General features: G+C 67.3%; 1 protein-coding gene across 5 annotated transcripts in view; it reads left to right on the forward strand.

Annotated features, from left to right (window-relative positions):
* Positions 1 to 20,630, forward strand: part of PIEZO1 (piezo type mechanosensitive ion channel component 1) — a 53,820-nt gene that overhangs the window by 24,267 nt on the left and 8,923 nt on the right. For all 5 annotated transcript variants that reach the window (XM_027618095.2, XM_027618097.2, XM_027618100.2 and 2 more), the window contains exons 2-27: positions 1,657 to 1,752; positions 6,305 to 6,427; positions 7,289 to 7,331; positions 7,436 to 7,574; positions 9,726 to 9,894; positions 10,042 to 10,255; positions 10,363 to 10,534; positions 10,625 to 10,738; positions 10,821 to 10,914; positions 11,593 to 11,693; positions 12,094 to 12,354; positions 12,798 to 12,906; positions 12,999 to 13,177; positions 13,256 to 13,404; positions 13,485 to 13,667; positions 14,009 to 14,121; positions 14,207 to 14,361; positions 14,516 to 14,692; positions 15,041 to 15,166; positions 15,241 to 15,441; positions 15,892 to 16,096; positions 18,555 to 18,659; positions 19,247 to 19,400; positions 19,607 to 19,850; positions 19,933 to 20,029; positions 20,118 to 20,289. In XM_027618095.2, coding sequence (XP_027473896.2) covers positions 1,657 to 1,752; positions 6,305 to 6,427; positions 7,289 to 7,331; positions 7,436 to 7,574; positions 9,726 to 9,894; positions 10,042 to 10,255; positions 10,363 to 10,534; positions 10,625 to 10,738; positions 10,821 to 10,914; positions 11,593 to 11,693; positions 12,094 to 12,354; positions 12,798 to 12,906; positions 12,999 to 13,177; positions 13,256 to 13,404; positions 13,485 to 13,667; positions 14,009 to 14,121; positions 14,207 to 14,361; positions 14,516 to 14,692; positions 15,041 to 15,166; positions 15,241 to 15,441; positions 15,892 to 16,096; positions 18,555 to 18,659; positions 19,247 to 19,400; positions 19,607 to 19,850; positions 19,933 to 20,029; positions 20,118 to 20,289 — 3,895 coding nt within the window. The remainder of the gene's footprint in view (positions 1 to 1,656; positions 1,753 to 6,304; positions 6,428 to 7,288; positions 7,332 to 7,435; positions 7,575 to 9,725; positions 9,895 to 10,041; positions 10,256 to 10,362; positions 10,535 to 10,624; positions 10,739 to 10,820; positions 10,915 to 11,592; positions 11,694 to 12,093; positions 12,355 to 12,797; positions 12,907 to 12,998; positions 13,178 to 13,255; positions 13,405 to 13,484; positions 13,668 to 14,008; positions 14,122 to 14,206; positions 14,362 to 14,515; positions 14,693 to 15,040; positions 15,167 to 15,240; positions 15,442 to 15,891; positions 16,097 to 18,554; positions 18,660 to 19,246; positions 19,401 to 19,606; positions 19,851 to 19,932; positions 20,030 to 20,117; positions 20,290 to 20,630) is intronic.

A 20,630-nucleotide genomic window follows, 5' to 3' on the forward strand; every position in this document is an offset into this window, starting at 1 on the left:
GTCTGAGGCCCAGGGAGCAGGGCCGCTTTCATCCTATCCTCTCAGTGGAAAGGAGAGCGGGGTCCCTCTGCTTAGTCACAGACGGCTGACCGCGAGGCTGGTTGTCCAGGAGGGGATGGATCGCGGTAGGCACCCGTCCCTTAGCGCTCTGCTCTGCCCTCCTGGGCGGCCAGGGCTGGGGTCAGCCTGGGCCCCCTTGTTCCTGGAGGTGACTGAGGAGCAGGGGGCCGCTCCCGCGGTGCCCACGGGCTGCTGGGCCCGCAGTCCAGCCCCCTCTCGGGCAGCCCCAGGGAAGGCTGAGAGGGCCCCTGATTCCCTGCTCAGACCCACATCAGGCCACCTCCCCCCCCACCCCCTGGCAACCATCCGTTCCCTGTGGCCGGATGAGCCCCAGGCCCCCGGCCTCCCCCTGCCCCTGGTCAAGGGAGCGTCCAGCTGTGCCGGCTGGAAGAGGTGTCAGCAGGTTCAGAGAAAAGGCGGGAACAGGCTGTGGGCACGTGGGCCTCTCTCACAGGTCAGCCAGGCTGATGGCCGCGAGCCCCACGGCTCCGCTCAGGGAGCGGGTACAGCCAAGGGGCTGCCGGGGCGGCCGGCGTGTGGCTGACTCAAGCAGTCGGCTGTGTTGTGTGTTAACTGGAACTCTCAGATTTTATTTTATTTATTTTATTCTTTAAAGATTTATTTCTTTCTTTTAGGGAGAGACAGCGCAAGCGGGAGGGGTGGAGGGAGAGAGAGAGAGAGAGAGTCCCAAGCAGACTCCACGCCGAGCGCGGAGCCCAACGCGGGGCTCCATCTCACGACCCTGAGATCCTGACCTGAGCCAAAACCAAGAGTCCGACGTTTCACCAACTGAGCCACCCAGGCGCCCCTGAAACTATAAAATTTTTAAAAAGGAGGAAGAGTCAGGAAAGTCAGCCACCTGGTCATGTCTGCCCGTGGCGGGGGGACTCGTGGCGGTATGCGCCCGAGACACAGGGGTGGACAGGATGAGCCCGTGCGTGTGCGTGGAGAAGTCGCACCACGTGATGTTGGGAGCAGAACTCGTAGGAGGACACAGTGTGACCGTGGACACGCTCTGGGTGACAGGTGACTTGTGCTTGTCTGGACGCAGTATGACAGCGTGTGAATCCCGAGTGACAGGTGACCGGTCACATGTTAGCAGGGTTGCTCACACCTGTGGGAAGGCGGCATCCTGGCAGGAGATGACTGGGGGTGATGGCCGCGGTGATATTTGGGGGGCCTTGTCTGGGGCGATGCCAAGGGCAGGGGGTTAGGGTGATGCTTGGCAGTGGGAGTGCCCAGTGGGCTGGGGGGCAATGTTGAGGGCCTGATGTCCGGGGGTGATGTCTAGGGGGGTGATGCTGGGGGCAGTATTGGGGGCTTAATGTCAGGGGGTGATGCTGGGGGGCGATGTGGGGGGCAATGTTGGAGGCTTGATGGCCGGGGGTGATCAGAGGGTGATGCTGGGGGCTTGATGTCCGGGGCTGATGTCTGGGGGTGATGCTGGGGGGCAATGTTCGGGGCGATCGGGGGGTGATGCTGGGGGCGATGTTGGGGGTGATTGGGGGGTGATGTCCGGGGCACAGGGCACCCCTGCCCCGCCCCCCCCCCCCCCCCCCCGTGTGGCCATGCTAACTGCCCTCTCTCTGCCTGCAGCCTGCCTGTCCCGCTTCAACGCCCTCTCTCTGGTCTACCTGCTGTTCCTGCTGCTGCTGCCATGGTTCCCAGGTCCCCGGCGGCACGGCATCCCAGGTAAGGGCTTGGGCACTGGCTCCTGCCGGGAGGGGGCCTCGGAGCTCTTTGTCCACGTGGACCGGCCCAGGCACGCAGGGCGTGTGCGCACTCCGCAGAAGCCCTGGGCAGTTTAGCAGCTGGGGTGAAGGACGGGTGGCCTCAAGTTTCATGTTTCCCTTGCTGACCCTGGGCTAGTTTCAGCGTTTCGTTTCTGACTGCGTGTTATAGGGGCGTGCTGAAGGTAGTGGGGGTCATCGGATGGCTCCCCCTTGTCCCCGGAGCTTCCCAGGCACCGTGGGGCGGCCCGTCTCCCTGCGGGCTCCCTCTCCCGTTCCCCACCCCTCTGCCTGGCGAGGCTCCGGCCAACCCCTTTTTTTGGCCGCCACGTCGCCTCCCCCAACCCCCATACCCTAAAGTCAGGCTCCTTTCGTGTTTGCTTGAGCTCCGTGGGGTTTCAGTTTATCTGCAAGCACCTTGTCATTCGGGTCACTGGGCATGCCATGTGTCCGTCTGGGTCCTGAGCTCCTGGTGGGTGGGTGCTGTCTCAGTCTCCTGTGTGGCCAGACGAACAGATGTGGGGAAGCCCATGGGGGGGCTGCACCCCCAGGAGGGTCTGACTGTGAGCTTGTGGCATGGAGCCATCCAAGAGGGGCTGGGAGCAGGGAGGCCGTCTCAGGAGCCCCAGGCAGGAGGGGACAGGGCTGTGCCCTGCTCCATGCCCCGTGGTGCAGTCAGGCCCCCTGTGAACAGGTGGAGACCCGTGGCCAGGTGATACAGGGTCGGGTGGGGCCCAGACTTGCTGAAAGGACCCTTTACCCTGGGCTCCTGCCACCTGCTTGCTATGTGCTTCAGGATCCATTTCCCCCCAGCTTTTTGGGGAGGGTAATGCTTGTCCCCAAAGGTTGCTCTGCCCTCCATAGGTGGGAAGGCCCCCTCGGTGTTGAGGGGGAAGAGAGGTACCCAGGCTTAAACAGGGGTCCCCGAGAGAAGCCGGCTGTCCGCAGTACCTGGCAGAGGTGAGTGAGAAAGGAGCCCAGCAGGGCCGAGGACCAGGTTGGCCAGGACAGCTGAGGCCCCGCTGAGGGAGACAGGCCCGTAGACACTGCCTTCAGGAGAAGTCGGCTGCTTTGGGGCCTTGGGGGCGTCAGGGCCTCCCGTCGCTCCTGCATCATCCCCTCCTGCGCTTGGGGTGGAGGTCGGAAGACCGGCCAGGCCTCCTGGGCCAGGCTCGCAGCTTCTGGAGGCTCCAGGGGAGGATCCATTTCATCTTTCCCGGCTTCTCCAGGCACCCACGGCCCCTCCCTCCACCGTCCAGGCCGGCAACGGCCAGTCGAACGTCCCCTCGTCCCTCTGGCTCTGGCCCCCCGGTCATGTCCACGGTTAGGGCCCCGCGGTGACCCTCGTCCCTCTGGCTCTGGCGCCCTGGTCATGTCCACTGTCAGGGCCCCGCAGTGACCCTCGTCCCTCTGGCTCTGGCGCCCTGGTCATGTCCACTGTCAGGGCCCCGCAGTGACCCTCGTCCCTCTGGCTCTGGCGCCCTGGTCATGTCCACGGTCAGGGCCCCGCAGTGACCCTCGTCCCTCTGGCTCTGGCGCCCCAACCACTGTCCACAGTCAGGGCCCCGCGGTGACCCTCATCCCTCTGGCTCTGGCCCCCCCCCGGTCATGTCCACTGTCAGGGCCCCGCGGTGACCCTCGTCCCTCTGGCTCTGGCGCCCATCAGGCTCTCTCCTCGCTGGGGTGCTGGTCTTGCAGGTGGAATTCGGGAGCACAGGGCCGTGAAGGCTCTGGGGGGGCAGCACAGGGGCAGGGCTGAGAGCTGCTGGGCCCCAGGCCAGCCCCTCACCCAGGCCAGCAGCCGTCCAGGATTCCCAGCTCAGGCGGCAGGCCCACCCCCTCCCTCCCCCTCCCTCGGTGTGCTCCGTTCCCAGCCCCCGCGGGCCCTGGCCAGAGCAGGAGGGGCCAGGTGGGGAGGAGTTAGGGAGCCCTGGGAAGACTTCGCTGCCTGACCTCTGTCTGTCCACCCTCGGAGCCCCTTCAGGAACAGGGAGGCTGCCTGGTTTTTCCGGGTGGGAGAGGGGAAATGGGAGGCCTGCTCGTGCCCGGGAGCCTGGCCTCGAGTGTGGGACATGTGGAGGCCGGGCCTCAGCGCCGGCATCTGGTGGGAGGTCTGACGGGTGCTGACCCCTGGCCCCGTCCCCACGGGGGCGTCCGCTGGTAATGCAGCTCCCTGTGCCCGAGGCGGCTGGCTCCAGCTCTGTGCCCGGAGCGAGCGCTCTGTGGGGGCAGGGCTGCAGCAGAAGCTGCAAGCAGGGGTCAGTGCCGGCCGTCCCCTTAACACTTAGGGCCTCAAGACCCCGTCCCTGCCTTAAAACCCCCGCCTCCAGGCTTCCTGGCCCCCCCCAGGTGCTCCTTGCTGCAGCGCTCCCTGGGGGCCCGGTGGGGCGGCCGTCTGGTTTGCTCTGCCAGCAGGTGGGCCCCCCCCCCCCGGAGCCGGCTTGCTGCGACTGCTGGCCCCCCTTCCCCAGCGTCTCAGAGCACTTCCCGCTGAGGCCCTCATGCACCCCCGGGAGCCAGGCTCCTGTCGGGGTGAGGTCTGCAGACAGCTGGCTGGAGCGAGGCCTGTGGGGGCGGCAGCTCGCTGGGTGGGCGGTCGCGGAGGGGGTAGCGTAGGAAGGATGGCGGTCCGTGAGCTGTGGCTGGGAACAGGGGTCCCCTCTGAGAGGGCACTGTAGGGCGGTTTTGGGGGGTTCCAACCCAGGATTCCTGCTCCGGGTCAGATCCTCCGTGCTGATGCACTCTGGGAGGGTGCCCCACTTCCTCTGCTCCTGGGGTCCACAGCCTGCCATCTCCACTTCCTGTTCCCCTGAGAGCCTGAGCCCCATCACTGCTCCTACTGGAGGGGTGGTTTCTGCGTAGCCCCCCAACCGCGGCGCCCACAAGGGGGGAGCGGGCAGCCGGCACCCCCAGCAGACCTCCTGCTCCACAGGGACATTTCCAGCAGTGTTGTGAGAGCCCGTCCCTCCTGGGCGGATGCAGGAGCCCCTCACCTGCCTGACCCCCACCCCCCTGCCCTCTGGCCGCCCTCCCTGCTGTCCCACCGCGCTCCCGAGTGGCTCTCCAAGGGGCCGGCCAGCCTCCCTGAGACCACACCGAAGCTCAGGTGGGCAGCGTGGGATGGCACCCAGTGTCGTCGTGGGGTCAGCAGGCCAGGTCCGGCCAGCCTCCTGCCCCTGCTGCTCGGGCAGGGGTTCCGACCCCCACCCCCCACCTCTCTTGCGTTGTGCTCGTCCAGCCCCCGCCTGGCGGGGAGCTGAAGCCATGGGGCCGGTGCTCTGGCCCCTTTGGCTTGGCGGCGGCCCGTGGTCCAGGACACTGGCTGGCCACCCAAGACGGGAGCTGGTGACGAGGAGGGGAGGGGGGCCAGAAGTGGTGACGTCCGACGCCGTCACATGGTGTCGATAGGAGCCAGTGGGGCACCTGCTGAGGGGCCCAGCAGCCTAGCACTTGAGGCCTCGGCCCCGGTAGTCCACGAGGCCGACCTCGGGTGTCCGTGGCTCCAGAGCAGGGTGCGTCGGCGCCCGCTATGCTCCCTCCTGTTGGCGCTTCCCGGGCCTGCAGGAGCGGGCTGCACAGCTGAGCAGGCAGGGGCGGTCAGCCCGGCCAGGGAGCCTCCAGGAGCCCTGCCCTGCTCCCCACAGGTGGCCCGCCCCTCCTCCTGCTGGGAGGCCCTCGGCCTCTCCCTGCTCTTGGCCTGGTGCTGCGAGCAGAGTTGGCTCAGCCGCGGCCGAGGGCCAGACGTTCCGTTCGCTTTCCATCTGTCCCTTCCCAGTGTTCCACCAGCCCCACCCTGCTCTCCCCTTCACTCACCCCTGCCCCCGAGGGTCAGAGGCCGGGAGGGACCTAGAAATGAGTGTCGGTGAGGACGTCCGAGGCCTGACTGGGCTGCCCCTGGGAGTCCTTTGCCCTCTCTGAGCCTGGCTTCCTTCTGCAAAGTCAGGTGGGGCGGGGGGTGAAGGAGGGCCAGCACTCCAGGGGTCTCACCTGCTGGGCACCCCTGGGGGAGGGGCACCCACGGAGCCGGGACCCTGAGCCCGCCAGCCTTGGGCCGGAGAAAGTGCGACCCCTCTGTCCCCGAGCCCCAGCCAGTGAGCCGGCGGCACAGTGAGGATCTGGGGCTCCTGCTGGAAGGCGCCAGAGGAGGAAGCCAGGGTTCGGAGCTCAGAGTGTGGGAGTCAGAGTCTCAGCCCCCTGCACGGAGCCCAAGCTGCCCGCCGCGCAGAGCAGGGTCGGCGCCCGGACTCCGTGGGTCTCCCCCGAGCGCTGGCTGTGTGCGCAGACGGCTCCCTGCAGCCACGGCCTCCCTGCCCGGCGCTGAGCCCCACATCCCACCCGCTGCAAGGCACACGGGGCCCTTGTCTGGGACCACCCCTGCCTGTGCTCTGGGTCCCCCAAACCCAGCCCCTAAACTCGGTTTCTCCCCCACAGGTGGGACTGCTGGCATTTGGGTGCCCCGGGCTGTGGGAATAAGGGCCCCAGGCCATCCTCACCCCTGCCCACTCTGCCCGCAGGCCACACTGGTCGCCTCCTCCGGGCCCTGCTGGTTTTCAGCCTCCTCTTCCTGGCAGCTCACCTGGCCTTCCAGATATGCCTGCACACCATGCCCCGCCTGGACCAGCTTCTGGGGCCCAGCTGTGAGTTTCCATGGGTTTGGGGGAGCTAGTGGCCTTGCTGAGCTAGCCAGGAGCCCAGGGACACGGAGCGGGGACAGCAGCCCTGGGAAGGCCGCCTGCCCCCCCCCCCCCCCCGGCTGTGCCTCGTATGGGCCCTGAGTGCCCGGCCCCAGTTCATGTTCGCCCTACATGGCCCAGGTTAGTGCCAGTGTCAGCTGCTCCCAGGGGCTGGGCTGGAGCAGCCCAGGGCTCATTCCACACTCCGGAATCCAGCAGCATCTGCCTCTGGTGCGGAGGGACTGGGGTACCAGTGGCCTTCCGTGCCCTGCCGGGCCTACCGCCCAGTGCCCTTCATCCTGTGGACACTGTCTGCAGCGGGTGCACACCCTCCCAGCTCTGGACAGGATCGACCTCAGCCCCCTGGGCTCCAGATGTGGGGGCCCTGCATGCCCAGCCCCCACACAGCCTAGGTCCTGCCTGGCATCACTCCCCCGCCCTGCCTGGGCGCTCCCGCTTTCGTTCCATGTTGATGCTGCCCATTCTGCAGTTTAGAAATGGGGCCACGGGGAGAAGCCAGGCGCCTCGTGGGTGCCCTTGCCCTGGTGTCTCTGACACGGGCTTCCCCGTTCCAGCGCCCATGGGTCGGGGCCGGGAGTCCCCGTTGTGCCAGACACAATGTACGGGCTTTTGATCCACTTGGCTCTCCCTGGCTGGGCCTTCGTTTCCCTACTAATAAAGGCAGCCTTCTGCAAGCATCCCTGACACCAGCCACGTTCTGCGACCGCGGGGCTCCCACGGGCCTCCCACGGGCCTCCTGGCGGCAAGGAGTAGGGGTGCTTGGTGCTTGCTGCCTGACCCAGTCCCCTGCGCCTCTCTCCGCAGGCAGCCCCTGGGAGATCCTCTCCCGGCACGTGGGGGTCACGAGGTAAGCACGCTCCCTGCCTCCCCTGGGGTCCCCCCATCCTCTGCCTTCCCTGCCTGGCACCTGCCCTCCCCGACCCACCAGGGGGCTCTCCCTGCCCTTCACAGGCTGGACCTGAGGGACATCCCCAACGCCATCCGGCTGGTGGCCCCCGACCTCGGTGTCCTGGTGGCCTCCTCTGTGTGCCTCGGCCTGTGTGGGCGCCTCGCCCAGGACGCCCAGCCAAGCCAGCGTGCCCAGGAGCCGGTGAGGGCTGTAGGAAGACGGGGTGCACGTGTGCTGGAGGGGGGGTATTCCCGAGCTCTGCCCATCTGAGGACGATTTCACTTTTTCTTTTACGCGAACGTGGACTTTTCAGTTTTAAGAGTCAGTATGTGCTCGTTGTGAAGAGATGAGGCCTCAGAGGTGGGAGAAGCTGTGTGCCCCCTGCCTGGGATGCGGGGCGCCCCGAGCAGTACCACCGCCTGTGTGCCTTTCAGACCTGGTCCTAGCAGGGCTCCATCTGGGGGGGACTTGGAGGGCTCCAGGTCGTGTCTGTGCTTCAGAAACCGTTCCCGGAGGAGGTCCTCCCAGGCCACAGGGCAGTAGGCAGTCAGCCCTGCAGGGAGTGACCTGCTGGCTGTCAGGGAGCCCCCTCCAGGTTGGGGGTGACTCAGGCTGCCCCTGACCCCACCTGCTGTCCCTGTCCCCAGCCCACCGGACAAGGCTGGCACCCCACTTTCAGAGAGGAGACGGGAGCCTAGAGCTCAGGTTCTTGTTCCAGGCCCTCGGGGGGCTTGGGACCACCCTGCTGCCGGCCTTGGGGCGCCATCCCCCGGGCGGGCGTATGGGCCCCTGGGGGGGCCAGGGCTGCCTCTGGATTCCTTGTTAGTGGAGCCAGGCCTCCCGGAACAGCTCTGCCACGAAGGGGCTGGACTCGATCCCGAAATCTGGGATAGGACGGGGGGGGGGGCAGCACTGCTCGCAACCCGTCCTCCTCACAGCCCAGGGCTGCCTGGAACCGGGTCTGCCCCGCGACTGGGATGGGTCACCCCATCTCCATGTCCCCAGTGGCTAATGAGAGCCTGCGCTGACCCGGGGTGGCTGGTGTAGACGACCTCGGAGCTAGGTGGGGGGGCGCCTCACAGGTGCGAGTTTCCAAGCCCAGACCCACGTGCACGTACACACGACGCCACCCACGGGACAGTGTGTGCACGCAATTGTGCACACGCGCGCGTCCTGACTCACGTCACACGTGGGGACATGCATGCTCTCAGGGGGTCTGGCGGGCCGCCGGGGGGATGGGGAGGGAAGGAGAGAGGAGGCTCCCGCCAAGGCCCCTGTGGCGGCCCCAGGGCCCTGCTGAGCCGGGGCTGTAGCTGGGATTGGCCGGCTGGACGCCGCAGGCGGCCGAGCACCTGTCTTCCCGCCCGGCAGCTGCCTCTGCTCTTCCCGCAGGCGCTCAGACGCGTTCCCAGGGCCTCGGCTAGTGGTGGGCGGGGGTGAGCTCAGGCCTGGCTCCTGCCCCTTCCCCTCCCTCCGGGCTCTGCTCAAGGGCTCCTCCCCGTGGCCTCCCCACGCTCAGGCTCTGGGAGGACAGGACCCATCTGGTCCCCACCTCCGTTGGACGGAGGGGAAACAGAGAGGTCAAGTGACTTGCACAAGGCTGCTCAGCTGGGAGGCGCGAGCTGGGATGGGAGCAGGTCGCCTGGCTCCTGTGTGCTCAGCCTGGCCGCTGAGTGCCACCCTTAGGGAAAGGCACAGGCATGCGCCCATTTCGCAGGTGGGAACGCGGTGGGGGAGGGGGCTGGGCACCCGGGAAACGCCTTCCTCCTGGGAAACCTTGAGCCCTGACCTCTGTGAGGCCTGCAGGCTGCCGCCCCTTGCTGTCCAGGTGCCCCACAGGCGGCAGAAAGGGAGCAGGGTCACCGTGGGCGGACTCGGGGTCTCCTGTGCACCCCTCTCCCTCTACGTAAGAGAAAAGCGCTGCTTCAGCCCTGGGACCCGGGGGCGGAGACCGGACGGTGCTCCCCAAACTGTGGCATGCGGGGACACCATGTGCGCACAGCTACCTTTTTCCTAAAAATCCCCTTTCGGGGCCTCTCAGGAGCCAGGGGTTTCGAGGATGCGTGCCGGAATCTGTGGGGGCTGCCTGGCCTTTGGGGGCCCCCAGGCTAGAGAAGGAGATAAAAAAGAGACTTGTAGCGTTTTGGAATGGTCTGAGGCCGGCCTGCAGGGGTCGGTTGTCATGCGTACCAGGCCTGGCGGGAGCGTGTCTGGGGGTTGGGGCGGGTGGTCTCCGGGAAGGCCTGGTGGGCAGACCTCTGGGTCCATGCTTGGCCAGCAGCCTGCCCCTCCCTCCCTGAGTGGCCTGAGTGCCGTGCCCCTGACCTCTGCCCCTCCTCATGACCTTGGCAGGACGAGGATGACAGGGAAGTGGACACCGGCTCCCCAGTGGGGCCGCAGGGAACCCCTGTGCTGGCCCCCACGCGGAGGTTGCAGCTGGCCACCCGGTTCCAGATCACAGCGCACTGGCTGCTGGTGGCTGCGGGGCGGACCCTGGCCATCGTGCTGCTTGCGCTGGCAGGTACCCACTGGGCAAGGAGCAGGGACCCCAGCACCGACTGCCACTGGGGAGGGTCTCAGCAGTCTGCCCAGCTCCCCACTGGCCACTGAGACCGTGGTCTCATGGCCCGGCCAGGCGTGACCCCGCTGCCTCTGCCCTGTCCTGCAGGCATTGCCCACCCCTCCGCCTTTTCCAGCGTCTACTTCCTGATCTTCCTGGCCACCTGCACCTGGTGGGCGTGCCACTTTCCCATCAGCCCCCTGGGCTTCAGCACACTCTGCGTCATGGTGGGCTGCTTCGGCGCCGGCCACCTCATCTGCATCTACTGCTACCAGACGCCCTTCGCCCAGGCCATGCTCCCGCCGTCCGGCATCTGGGCCAGGTGAGGCTCACCTGCACAGGCCCCGTCCCTCCCCCTCGCCGGGCCCTGGCTGCCTGGTCCCCGGGTCCTCCTCGACCAGCGGTCAGTGGCTCGCCTTCTCTGGGCAGGGTGTTCGGTCTCAAGGCCTTAGTGGCCCAGAGCAACTGCTCCAGCCCCAACGTGCTGGTCCTCGATACGAGCCACGACTGGCCCATCTACGTGAGCCCCGGAGTCCTGCTGCTTCTCTACTATACCGTGACCTCACTCCTCAAGCTCCGCACACACCAGCCCTTGAACCAGGTGAGGCCCGGGGCCAGTGGCCTCTGATGGCCTTCCGCCCCTGCGCCCCTCGTTGGGGGCGGGCGCTGAGCTCCGCCCTGGTCTCTGCAGAGGAAGGAGGCGGCCGGGAGTGATGAGGAGCAGGAGGTGGAGCTGACCCAGGTGGACCAGTGGCCCCAGGGGCAGGCCAGGGCTGCAGCCACCAAGGAGGAGGGGGCTGCCCAGGTGAGGAGTGGGGGCTGAGCTGTGGTGCTGGAGCCTGCCTGCCCGAGGGCTTGGCTCACGGGGTCTCGGCTCATCTCCGCAGTGCATGCTGCCCACAACCACGGGGTCTGACTGGGAGACTGACAGCTGCACCGTGCATGACCTGACTGGCCACAGCCCCGTCCAGCAGCGCCCCCGTGAGTGCACTATGCCCCGGGCTGCCCAGGGACACCGCCTCCTGCAGGCGCACTGGTGCTGCCCCCTGGTGGCCAGGGTGCCCTTGCTCTGCGGACCTCTCTAGCTGTGCCATCTGGGGCCCCCCCCAGGGCCTGGACATGGGGTCAGGCCGCCCGCCCGAGACCTTGCTGGAGGCTCCAGCTCTCCCCCCCCGCCCCACCTGCCTTCCAGTTCCCAGACGACTGGACTGCTACCTTTTGGGATGGCCCGGGGCCCTGGACTGCCAGCTGTCTTCAGGGGGCCTGTGCGTCCACAGCGGCCCCGTGGGGAAGGCGGGGTATTTCCCTGGGCACTTCTCCCTTTCCCTGAAGGCTTGATCTCCATTTTGCATGAAGCCGGAGGTGGAGTCGTTGGCGCCCTGGGGACTTGGCCGTGCACAGAGCTGGAAGGGGTCGGGGTCATCTTGTCCACCCTGTGTCCCTTCACGGTCTTGGAAACCAAAGCTGGTGAATGGGACCAGGACTGGTCGGGGAGCAGCGTCAGATGGGAGCCGGGCCCTCTGCTGGCATCTTCTGCCCCTAGGGCCCCTCCTCCCCACTGCCTGAGTTTGGTGTGGGCGAGAGCCTACCTCTGTTGATGCTGGAGCTTCCCCAGCTAGGGTCCGGCTCCCCGGTGACCTCTGTCCCCTCCCCCCTCAGTGCGCCCCAGGCTGGCTGAGCCTCAAGAGCCGTCTCCACTACACAGTCTGGGTCATCTCATCATGGATCAGAGCTACGTGTGTGCCCTCATTGCCATGATGGTAAGGGGCAGCCGGCCTGGGCGGCCCTCCAGGTGGGCCCTTCCTGCTGCTTCCCTTGGGACGTTCTGGGAGGTGGATGGTGGCCCACGTCTTGCAGAGCCTGGTGCCTTGTGGCCAGAAATGGGGCTGTGTCCTGTTGGGCTGCAAGCTGCGCAGCGTGTGTGTGTGCTTGCATACGTGGAGCAGGTGGGTGCCCATGTGAGCCTGCATCCTGTGCCACCGGGCTCCAGTCTGAGGAGGTGCATTGGCCTCCTTGTCCCCGGGCAGGGCCAGGGGAGCAGGGCTGTGGAGCAGGGCTGGGGAGCAGGGCCGGGGGCGGGGAGCAGGGCCGGGGAGCAGGGTGTGGGGGAGCAGGGCCGGGTGCGCCCTGCAGCCCTGCCCACCAGCCTTGGCTGACCAGGTGTGGAGCATCACCTACCACAGCTGGCTGACCTTCGTACTGCTGCTCTGGGCCTGCCTTATCTGGACTGTGCGCAGCCGCCACCAGATGGCCATGCTCTGCTCGCCCTTCATCCTGCTCTACGGGCTGGCGCTGTGTGGCCTGCGCTACGTGTGGGCCATGGACCTGCGTCCCGAGCTGCCCACCACCCTGGGCCCTGTGAGCCTGCGTCAGCTGGGGCTGGAGCACACCCGCTACCCTTGCCTGGACCTTGGCGCCATGGTGAGTGTCCCCTCCGTGTCCCCCTTCACATGGTGAGTGTCTAGGGCACCTGTGAGCTTCCATGACGGTGCCGTCTGCTCGCTGTCCGGCTCCCCCGTGGATGTGGGACCTCTGGGAGGGCAGGGCCGTGTCTGGCTGTCCCCGCGGGGTCCCCTGTAGCCTGTCTGGAGCAGCGGCTGCGTCGATGTTTGTTGAGTGAATGAGTGATGACCTTGTGTCCTCGGGGGATGTCCCTGCGTCCCTGACTCGGCTTCCACAGTGCCCCCCACTGCACCTGCATCTTGGGAGCTTCGTGTCCCTGTGTGAGGCTGCTGTGGCAGAGCGCCATGTACCTGGATGTCTGGGCTCTGCTTGGCGGGTGCGGGAGGGTGCGTCTGGGCCCGCAGGGAGGCTGGCGCCGGGCCCTGGCTTTGGGGGGGTGACGCTGCGCCCGCTCGCCCCAGTTGCTGTACATGCTGACCTTCTGGCTCCTGCTGCGCCGGTTCGTCAAGGAGAAGCTGCTGAAGGCGAAGGCCCCCGCCGCGCCGACGGGGGTCACCGTGGCCGACACAGGTGAGGCCCGGGGCGGGGGGGGGGGGGCGGAGGGGGGGCAGTCCCCGCCCGGTCCGAACCCACGCCCGCGCTGATGCCCGCTCGACCCGCAGAGCCGCCGCGGATGCGGACGCTGCTGCAGAGCCTGGGGCAGCTGGTCAGCGGCCTGTATGCCAAGTACTGGATCTACGTGTGCGCCGGCATGTTCATCGTGGTCAGCTTCGCCGGCCGCCTGGTCGTGTACAAGATCGTGTACATGCTGCTTTTCCTGCTGTGCCTCACCCTCTTCCAGGTACCCGGGCGGCGGCGGCGGGGGACACGGGCGGCCCCCGCCGGGGCCGGGCCTCACCGCTGTGCCTGCGCCCACCAGGTCTACTACAGCCTGTGGAGGAAGCTGCTCAAGCTCTTCTGGTGGCTGGTGGTGGCCTACACCATGCTGGTGCTCATCGCCGTCTACACCTTCCAGTTCCAGGACTTCCCCACGTACTGGCGCAACCTGACGGGCCTCACGGATGAGCAGTGAGTGGGGGCCGGGCCGGGCGTGGGGGCCTTCCCGCTCCCCGCCGGCCGCCTGGGTCTGACACCCCTCCCCCCTCCAGGCTGGGGGACCTGGGCCTGGAGCAGTTCAGCGTGTCAGAGCTCTTCTCCAGCATCCTGGTCCCCGGCTTCTTCCTGCTGGCCTGCATCCTGCAGCTGCACTATTTCCACCAGCCCTTCATGCAGCTCACCGACCTGGAGCACGTGCCCCCACCCGGTGCCCGCCTCCCGCGCTGGGCCCACAGGTCCGTGGCCGGCCCCGCACGTCTGCGGCCCCCAGGGGTGCAGACCGCCGTCCAGGCCCATGGCGGGGCCGGGGGGGCCCTGCAGCATGCCCCACCCCACTGGCACACGCAAGGGAGGGGAAGGAGGCGGGTGGGTGTGCACGGGAGTGCCTGGAGCCCAGCCAAGGCCTCAGCTGCCCCCTTCAAATGCCGCGGGCGGGCCTGGCGGGTCGGTGACAGAACCTCAGCGGGGGCTGTGGGTGGGGCTCTCTTCCCGCAGCCCTGGGGAGGGCAGGAACAGGAGGGGCCGGTGGGGCCGACCCCGGGAGCTGGGGTAGGAAGTGATGCTCTGGGCCCCGCAGGCAGGACGCGGTCAGTGGGACCCCACTGCTGCTGCAGGAGGAGCAGGAGGAGCCCGGGGAGGAGGGGCCGATGAGCACGGCTGGCCCCTGCCCCGCCATGCAGGGCCCGGAAGGTGAGTCCCACGGGCAGCTGTGAGGTCCCTCTGCCCCGACCCCTGTGAGCCCCTCTTCCTCACGGCGCCTCCCGCTTGGCTGCAGCCAGCAAGTGGGGCCTGGTGGCTGAACGGCTGCTGGACCTGGCCTCCGGCTTCTCGGACATCCTCACCCGAGTGCAGGTGTTGGTGCGGCGTCTCCTGGAGCTGCACGTCTTCAAGCTGGTGGCCCTGTACACCGTGTGGGTGGCCCTGAAGGAGGTAAGGACGGGATGGACACCGCACCCCCGTTTGCAGCAGGGCCACGTGGAGCGCCGTTGCCGGCCTTCCTGGAGGGGGGCGCCCCGGGGCGGCAGGTCGCGGGGCCCCCGGGAGGTGCTGCTGTGCCTGCCCCAGCCCGCCCACCACCTCTCAGGTGTCGGTGATGAATCTGCTGCTGGTGGTGCTCTGGGCCTTCGCCCTGCCCTACCCCCGCTTCCGGCCCATGGCCTCCTGCCTGTCCACCGTGTGGACCTGCATCATCATTGTGTGCAAGATGCTCTACCAGCTCAAGGTCGTCAGCCCCCACGAGTACTCCAGCAACTGCACCGAGGTACGGCCAGGCAGGAGCCTCACCCAGCCTCCCGGACCTTGGGGGTCCACACCGACGGCTTTTCAGCTCACGGTGGTGGGGACAGAGGCGGGGGACCCCTCCCCTCTCTGTTGCCCTCCCCCAGCCTGTGGCCCCTTCGTCCCCAGACACGCTGCCCCTTTCCCCGTTAGGGTCGGTCAGAGGCTGACAGTCCACATGTGTCCCTGGTGGGGGGTCGCTAGGGTCTGACCTGGACCTGTCCGGAGCTGTGACTGATGTAGGGGGGGCCGGGTAGGGTGGGCCGTCCTGGGGTCACAGTCTGGCTCCCAGGGGGTGGGGGGAGCAGGTGCTGATTCTCCGTTCCCCCAGCCCCTCCTCAACAGCACCAACCTTCAGAAGGCAGAGATCAAGCAGTCCTTGCTGTACCGGGGGCCCGTCGACCCTGCCAACTGGTTTGGGGTGCGGAAGGGCTTCCCAAACCTAGGCTACATCCAGGTGAGCGAGGGGCCACAGGGTCCTGGGGCTGGGCAGGGGAGGTGGGTAGAGCATGACCGTGCCCCCCTCCCCAGAACCACCTGCAGGTCCTGCTGCTGCTGGTGTTCGAGGCCATCATGTACCGGCGCCAGGAGCACCACCGCCGGCAACACCAGCTGGGCCCGCTGCCCGCCCAGGCCGTGTGTGCCGACGGCACCCGCCAGCGGCTGGACCAGGACCTGCTCAGCTGCCTCAAGTACTTTGTCAACTTCTTTTTCTACAAATTTGGGCTAGAGGTGAGGCCTAGCGTCAACCCTCACCCCTTCCCTGGGCAGGACGGGGGGGGGCCCATGTCACCCTCTGTGTGGCCTTTGCTGGGCATCAGCAGCGTGCAGGCCCTCGAGGGCCACCTGGGGGTGGGGGGCGCACAGGGGAAGGACCTCCGAGGGGCCGGACCTCCCAGGCTGTTGGCCTGCCCCCGCAGAGTAAGGACCAGGGGGTCAGGGACCCTGGCCGGAGACCGGGTCGCAGGTCCACTGTGCTTGGAAGCCCCTGAGCCACGGCTCCCCCTGCCGCCCTCGTGGCGGAGGCACGTCCAGCCTCTCCACGCTTCCACGAGGGCAGTGTGGGCCTTGGTGAGCTGGGCTGCTGCCCCCACTGCTCGGAGCCTGCCTGACCTCCCAGTCTGCCCGAAAGGTCCGCCCCGCCGGCAGCTCACTGTGTGCCCCGTCCTCTGCCACCCCCAGATCTGCTTCCTGATGGCCGTGAACGTGATTGGGCAGCGCATGAACTTCATGGTCATCCTGCACGGCTGCTGGCTGGTGCTCATCCTCACCCGCCGGCGCCGCGCAGCCATCGCTCGCCTCTGGCCCAACTACTGTCTCTTCTTGGCGCTCTTCCTGCTCTACCAGTACCTGCTGTGTCTGGGCATCCCCCCCGCCCTGTGCATCGGTGAGCGGGCGGTGGCTGCCGCATCCCCGGGGGGCCACACCACAGTCTCTGAGCCCCGTGCCCCGAGGGCGGGCGCCCGGGCGGGGGGCCGCACGTGGCTATCTGTCCTGCACGACCCCCAGGTCTGGCCTCGTCCCCTGGGGGTGCCCCTGGCAGCGCTCTGCTCCTGGCTCTCTCCGGGCGGGCTCTGGGGCGGGCCTGTGGGTTTGCCGCGGTGCAGCGTCCTTGGCACGGCCGGCACCTGGGGGGTGCGGTCGTTTTTCTGCCCTCCCGTGTCCCCAGCCCCCCAGCGGAGGGCCTGCTGCTTCCTGCGGCGTCCGCGAGCGGGGACTGCTGAGCGGGCCGCGGGCGGGACTCGTGGGGCCAGCGTTCGCGGCTATTTCTGGTGCACTTGTCAGTTGGCTGGTCTGTGGAGAAGTGCCCGGCTTTCTCCGCGCTCTGCTGCTTGTCAGAATGGCGGCGCCCCCAGGGCCTTCCACCGCCACGGCCGCGCTGCGTCAGCGGCTCCTCAAGGCTTCCCTGTGGGCCTGTGGGCGCGTGAGGCCGTTGGCGAGTCACGTGGCAGCGTTTGCACCCCAGATGCCTGCCCCGTGTGGCAGCCGCTGGCCGGACCGTTTCCAAGTGTCTCAGAAACCGACCCCCCAGCACATCACCTTGAGGCCAGCTCTTCAGCCAGACACATTTGAGACTCTCCCTGTCCTTCTTCCTGTTTCGGGGGCTGCTTTGGACCTTGTTACGCAGAATCGCTGAAGTAGGACCTACCCGGATGCCCTTCGCCCAGCGCCCCCCGAGTTAGCCAGGGTGTGGACCGCGGGCCCCACGCCGCCTCCCGTCGTGCTGTCTCCTCGGTGCTGGCTCAGCTCTGCGGTTTGCCTTTTAGGACCTTGGAGCTTTTGAGGAGCCTGGGCTGTGTTCCTCAGCTGGGGATAGTCTGGTACCCGTTGGACCAGCTGAAGTCACCCTTCTGGCGGGAACGCCGCAGCCGGGAAGCGTCCTGCCCCGCGGGGCTGGCGTGTCTCCGCTCGGGGGCTGCTCCCTGTCCCTCGGGCAGTGCCGACTGTGGGTCTCCCCTGAGGCTCTGCGAACGTACTGTCCCTCCCGGACCTCTCGGGCTGCTTCCAGCCTCCGCCGGAGGGTCCTGTCTGCGGGGGTCATTCGCTGGGTTCTCTGGTGGTGACTTTCTGCTGGTCCTACAGTTACTGGTGCTCCGTCCCCCGCGACGTGTCCACTTGCTCTTTCCTGTCTGTGTGGACACGGGGTGCTGCTACTTTGTTGTTCACACGGTTGCTGTGTTGGCCCCAGGAGGCCCTGGGCCCTGTCGCGGGCCCGCCGCCTTCCAAGCACACCCGCACTGCGCCTGTACACGCCCCTGCCCCAGCCTGCGCCCTCCGCCTAGCCGGGGAGTCCTCCCCGCCCCGCGGAGCGCCCCTTCCTGTCCCCGCAGGCTGAAACGGAGAAGCGAGATCTGGGCCCGGGGTGTGCTTGCTGCTTTGGGTGCCTTTCTTCAGGCAAAACACTGTTTTCCAAAGCAGCGTGGGTGGGCTCTGCTCTTCCCCATTCCCAAGGGGTCTGCCACACGATGGTCTTCCAGGTGGACCCGCAGTCTGTGCCCCATCCTGGGTCCCCAGCATCCATGTACTTTCTGGAGTTAATTATGTGGTCAAGTTCATTCTCTGGGTTCTGACAAATGCATGGCAGTTCCCTAAGGCCTCCCCAGCACCCCGAACTTGGGGCCGTGTGGGCTATTTGCAGCCTGCCCACCCCCGTCTTGGGCAACCACAGATGGCCGTCCCCGGTGTCACAGAGCTAGAATCGTGCCCCAGGGTGCCTCAGGGCTGGCTTGTTTCACTCGGCGAATGTAGTCGGGGTGCATCTGGGCGGCCATGGGCGTTGGTATCTGGTGCTCTCCCCTGCTGAGGGCTGTCTGTGGTGGACGGACGTAGCTCTGTCATCTCTGGCCCATGGCAGGTGCAGGTTGTTGCCGGCATGGGGCTCTCTGCAGGGACATTGTCGGGGGTGTCCAGCCACAGGCTTCTGTGTGGGCATAGTTCTCGCTTCTCGGGGACTTGTGTGCAGAGCTGGTCGTTGACGTTCCTGCCAGGGATGGACGTGGGACCTGGTTTTTCTGCATTCTCACTGGTGTTTGTGGTGTCCCTGTGTTTTGTCTTGGCTGGTAGGCGCATGACAAAGCCTCATTTGGGGCCCTCCATGCCGTGACCACCCCGCAACCAGGCCTGCCCGCCTGTGACTCCCCGGACTGGCTCTTAGGTCCTTGCGTGGGGCCTGGGCCGGTTGATGCCTGAAGAATGCACTAGAATCTCTGGCCTGTGTGCTCTGAACAGGAGATGGGGTGTTTTTGAGACCGTGTGAATGCACAAGTGGGTGCAAGAATGAGGCCTGTGAACCTGGAGGCTGTGGGCCTGCCGGTGGGGTCCTAACGCACACCCTGCACCCACAGACTACCCGTGGCGCTGGAGCCAGGCCATCCCCATGAACTCAGCGCTCATCAAGTGGCTGTACCTGCCCGACTTCTTCAGAACCCCCAACTCCACCAACCTCATCAGTGAGTGCCTGTGGCCCGGCCCCCCACGCACCGCCTGCCAGCCTCGTGGCAGGGCACGGAGGTTTTGCGTGGGGACGGACAGCCCTTGAGCGGAGGCCTGCCTCTGCCAGCAAGGGGCACGGTGTCTAGGCCTCCCTGGCCAGCTAGCCCTGTGGGGCCCCAGAGGGGCCTTGCCCCACAACGGTGTCCAGTTCTCTGGGCATGTTTCCTGAGACAGAGGCCCACCTCCCATGTGTACGCCCAGCCACACACATCTGCATCTGTTCGCAGGTGTGCGCACAGGGGTCGACACCAGCAGGGCCCCTTGTGTGGACATAGGTGTGCGTGCGGCTGCGGGGGTGGACGGGGTGTGCGTACGGCTGTCGGGGTGTGCGTACGGCTGTCGGGGTGGATGGGGTGTGCGTGCGGCTGTTGGGGTGGGGGTGCCTCCGCGGCACGGAGAGACACGTCTCCTGCTGTCCATGCTCACGTGTGGACATCCGTGGTTGCCACGGTGGGCCCCCGCAGACACACAGCGGTGCTTCCCTCCGGCCCCGTGCTGCCGAGCGCTGCACCCGCGTGGCCAGCCATCTCCCGTGTGTCCGCAGGTGATTTCCTGTTGCTGCTGTGTGCCTCCCAGCAGTGGCAGGTGTTCTCCGCCGAGCGCACGGAGGAGTGGCAGCTCATGGCCGGCATCAACACCGACCACCTGGAGCTGCAGCTGGGCGAGCCCAGTGCCGTGCCCAACTTCATCTACTGCAGGTGGGTCCTGGGCGCTGCAGAAGCGGCTGGTCTGCAGGCCTGACAGACAAGCTCGGGACGGGTGCTGCTGGCAGCACCCCTGCACCCAGGACGAGGGGCGGACGCTGACCTGGCCGCAGGGGCACGTTCCACGGGCGTCCCTGGTCCGGGGCTGCCGGGAGGGGGTGGGGGCCGCCCGGTCCCTGCAGTGACGGCCTGTCTGACAGGTCCTACCTCGACATGCTGAAGGTGGCCGTCTTCCGCTACCTCTTCTGGCTGGTGCTGGTGGTGGTGTTTGTTACCGGGGCCACGCGCATCAGCATCTTCGGGCTGGGCTACCTGCTGGCCTGTTTCTACCTGCTGCTCTTCGGCACCAGCCTGTTGCAGAAGCACACGCGCACCCGCCTCGTGCTGTGGGACTGCCTCATCCTGTACAACGTCACCGTCATCATCTCTAAGAACATGCTCTCGGTGAGCCCGCCCCTCGCCCGCCCCCCGGCCCCGCCCCCGCCCCCGCCCCGCGGGACCCAGGCTGACCTTCTTCCTGCCCCAGCTCCTGTCCTGCGTATTTGTGGAACAGATGCAGAGCAGCTTCTGCTGGGTCATCCAGCTTTTCAGCCTCGTGTGCACCGTCAAAGGCTACTACGACCGTGAGTAGGCGGGGGGCACACTATGGGCCGGGCCCAGGGATGCGCACTGCTTGTGGGGCCCCCTGTCCTGAGCCGGACCGTCCCACAGCCAAGGAGATGCTGAGCAGGGACCGGGACTGCCTGCTGCCCGTGGAGGAGGCTGGCGTGCTCTGGGACAGCGTCTGCTTCCTGTTCCTGCTGCTGCAGCGGCGGGTCTTCCTCAGCCGCTACTTTCTGCACGTGCGTGCGGAGCTCCAGGCCACCGCCCTGCAGGCCTCCAGGTCAGCCCCGGCTTCGGGTGCCCCGGGGCCCCGTGTCCCCGCTCCATCACCGCACGTCACTCGGGACCTCCTCGGGGCCCGAGCGCCTCATCTTGGCCCCGGCTGTGCCCGCACGCCGGCCGCGGGCTGGGTGGCCTGGGAGGGCCTCCCTCGGTCGTGCTCCTCGGGCTGCGAGCCAGCCCAGCCCCTGCCCGCTGATGCCTCTTCGGTTGCATGTTTTCGGCCTCCGTGAGCCAGGAGGCGGCAGGAAGGTCTCCTCTTCCTGATCCCAGCACAGGGCAAGGGGGGCATTAGCTGGGGCCGAGCCCACAGGTGCGAGAGCCGGGGAGCTGGAGCTCAGC

This window comes from Zalophus californianus, chromosome 17, assembly GCF_009762305.2.
Source record: "Zalophus californianus isolate mZalCal1 chromosome 17, mZalCal1.pri.v2, whole genome shotgun sequence".
Lineage (NCBI taxonomy): Eukaryota > Metazoa > Chordata > Mammalia > Carnivora > Otariidae > Zalophus > Zalophus californianus.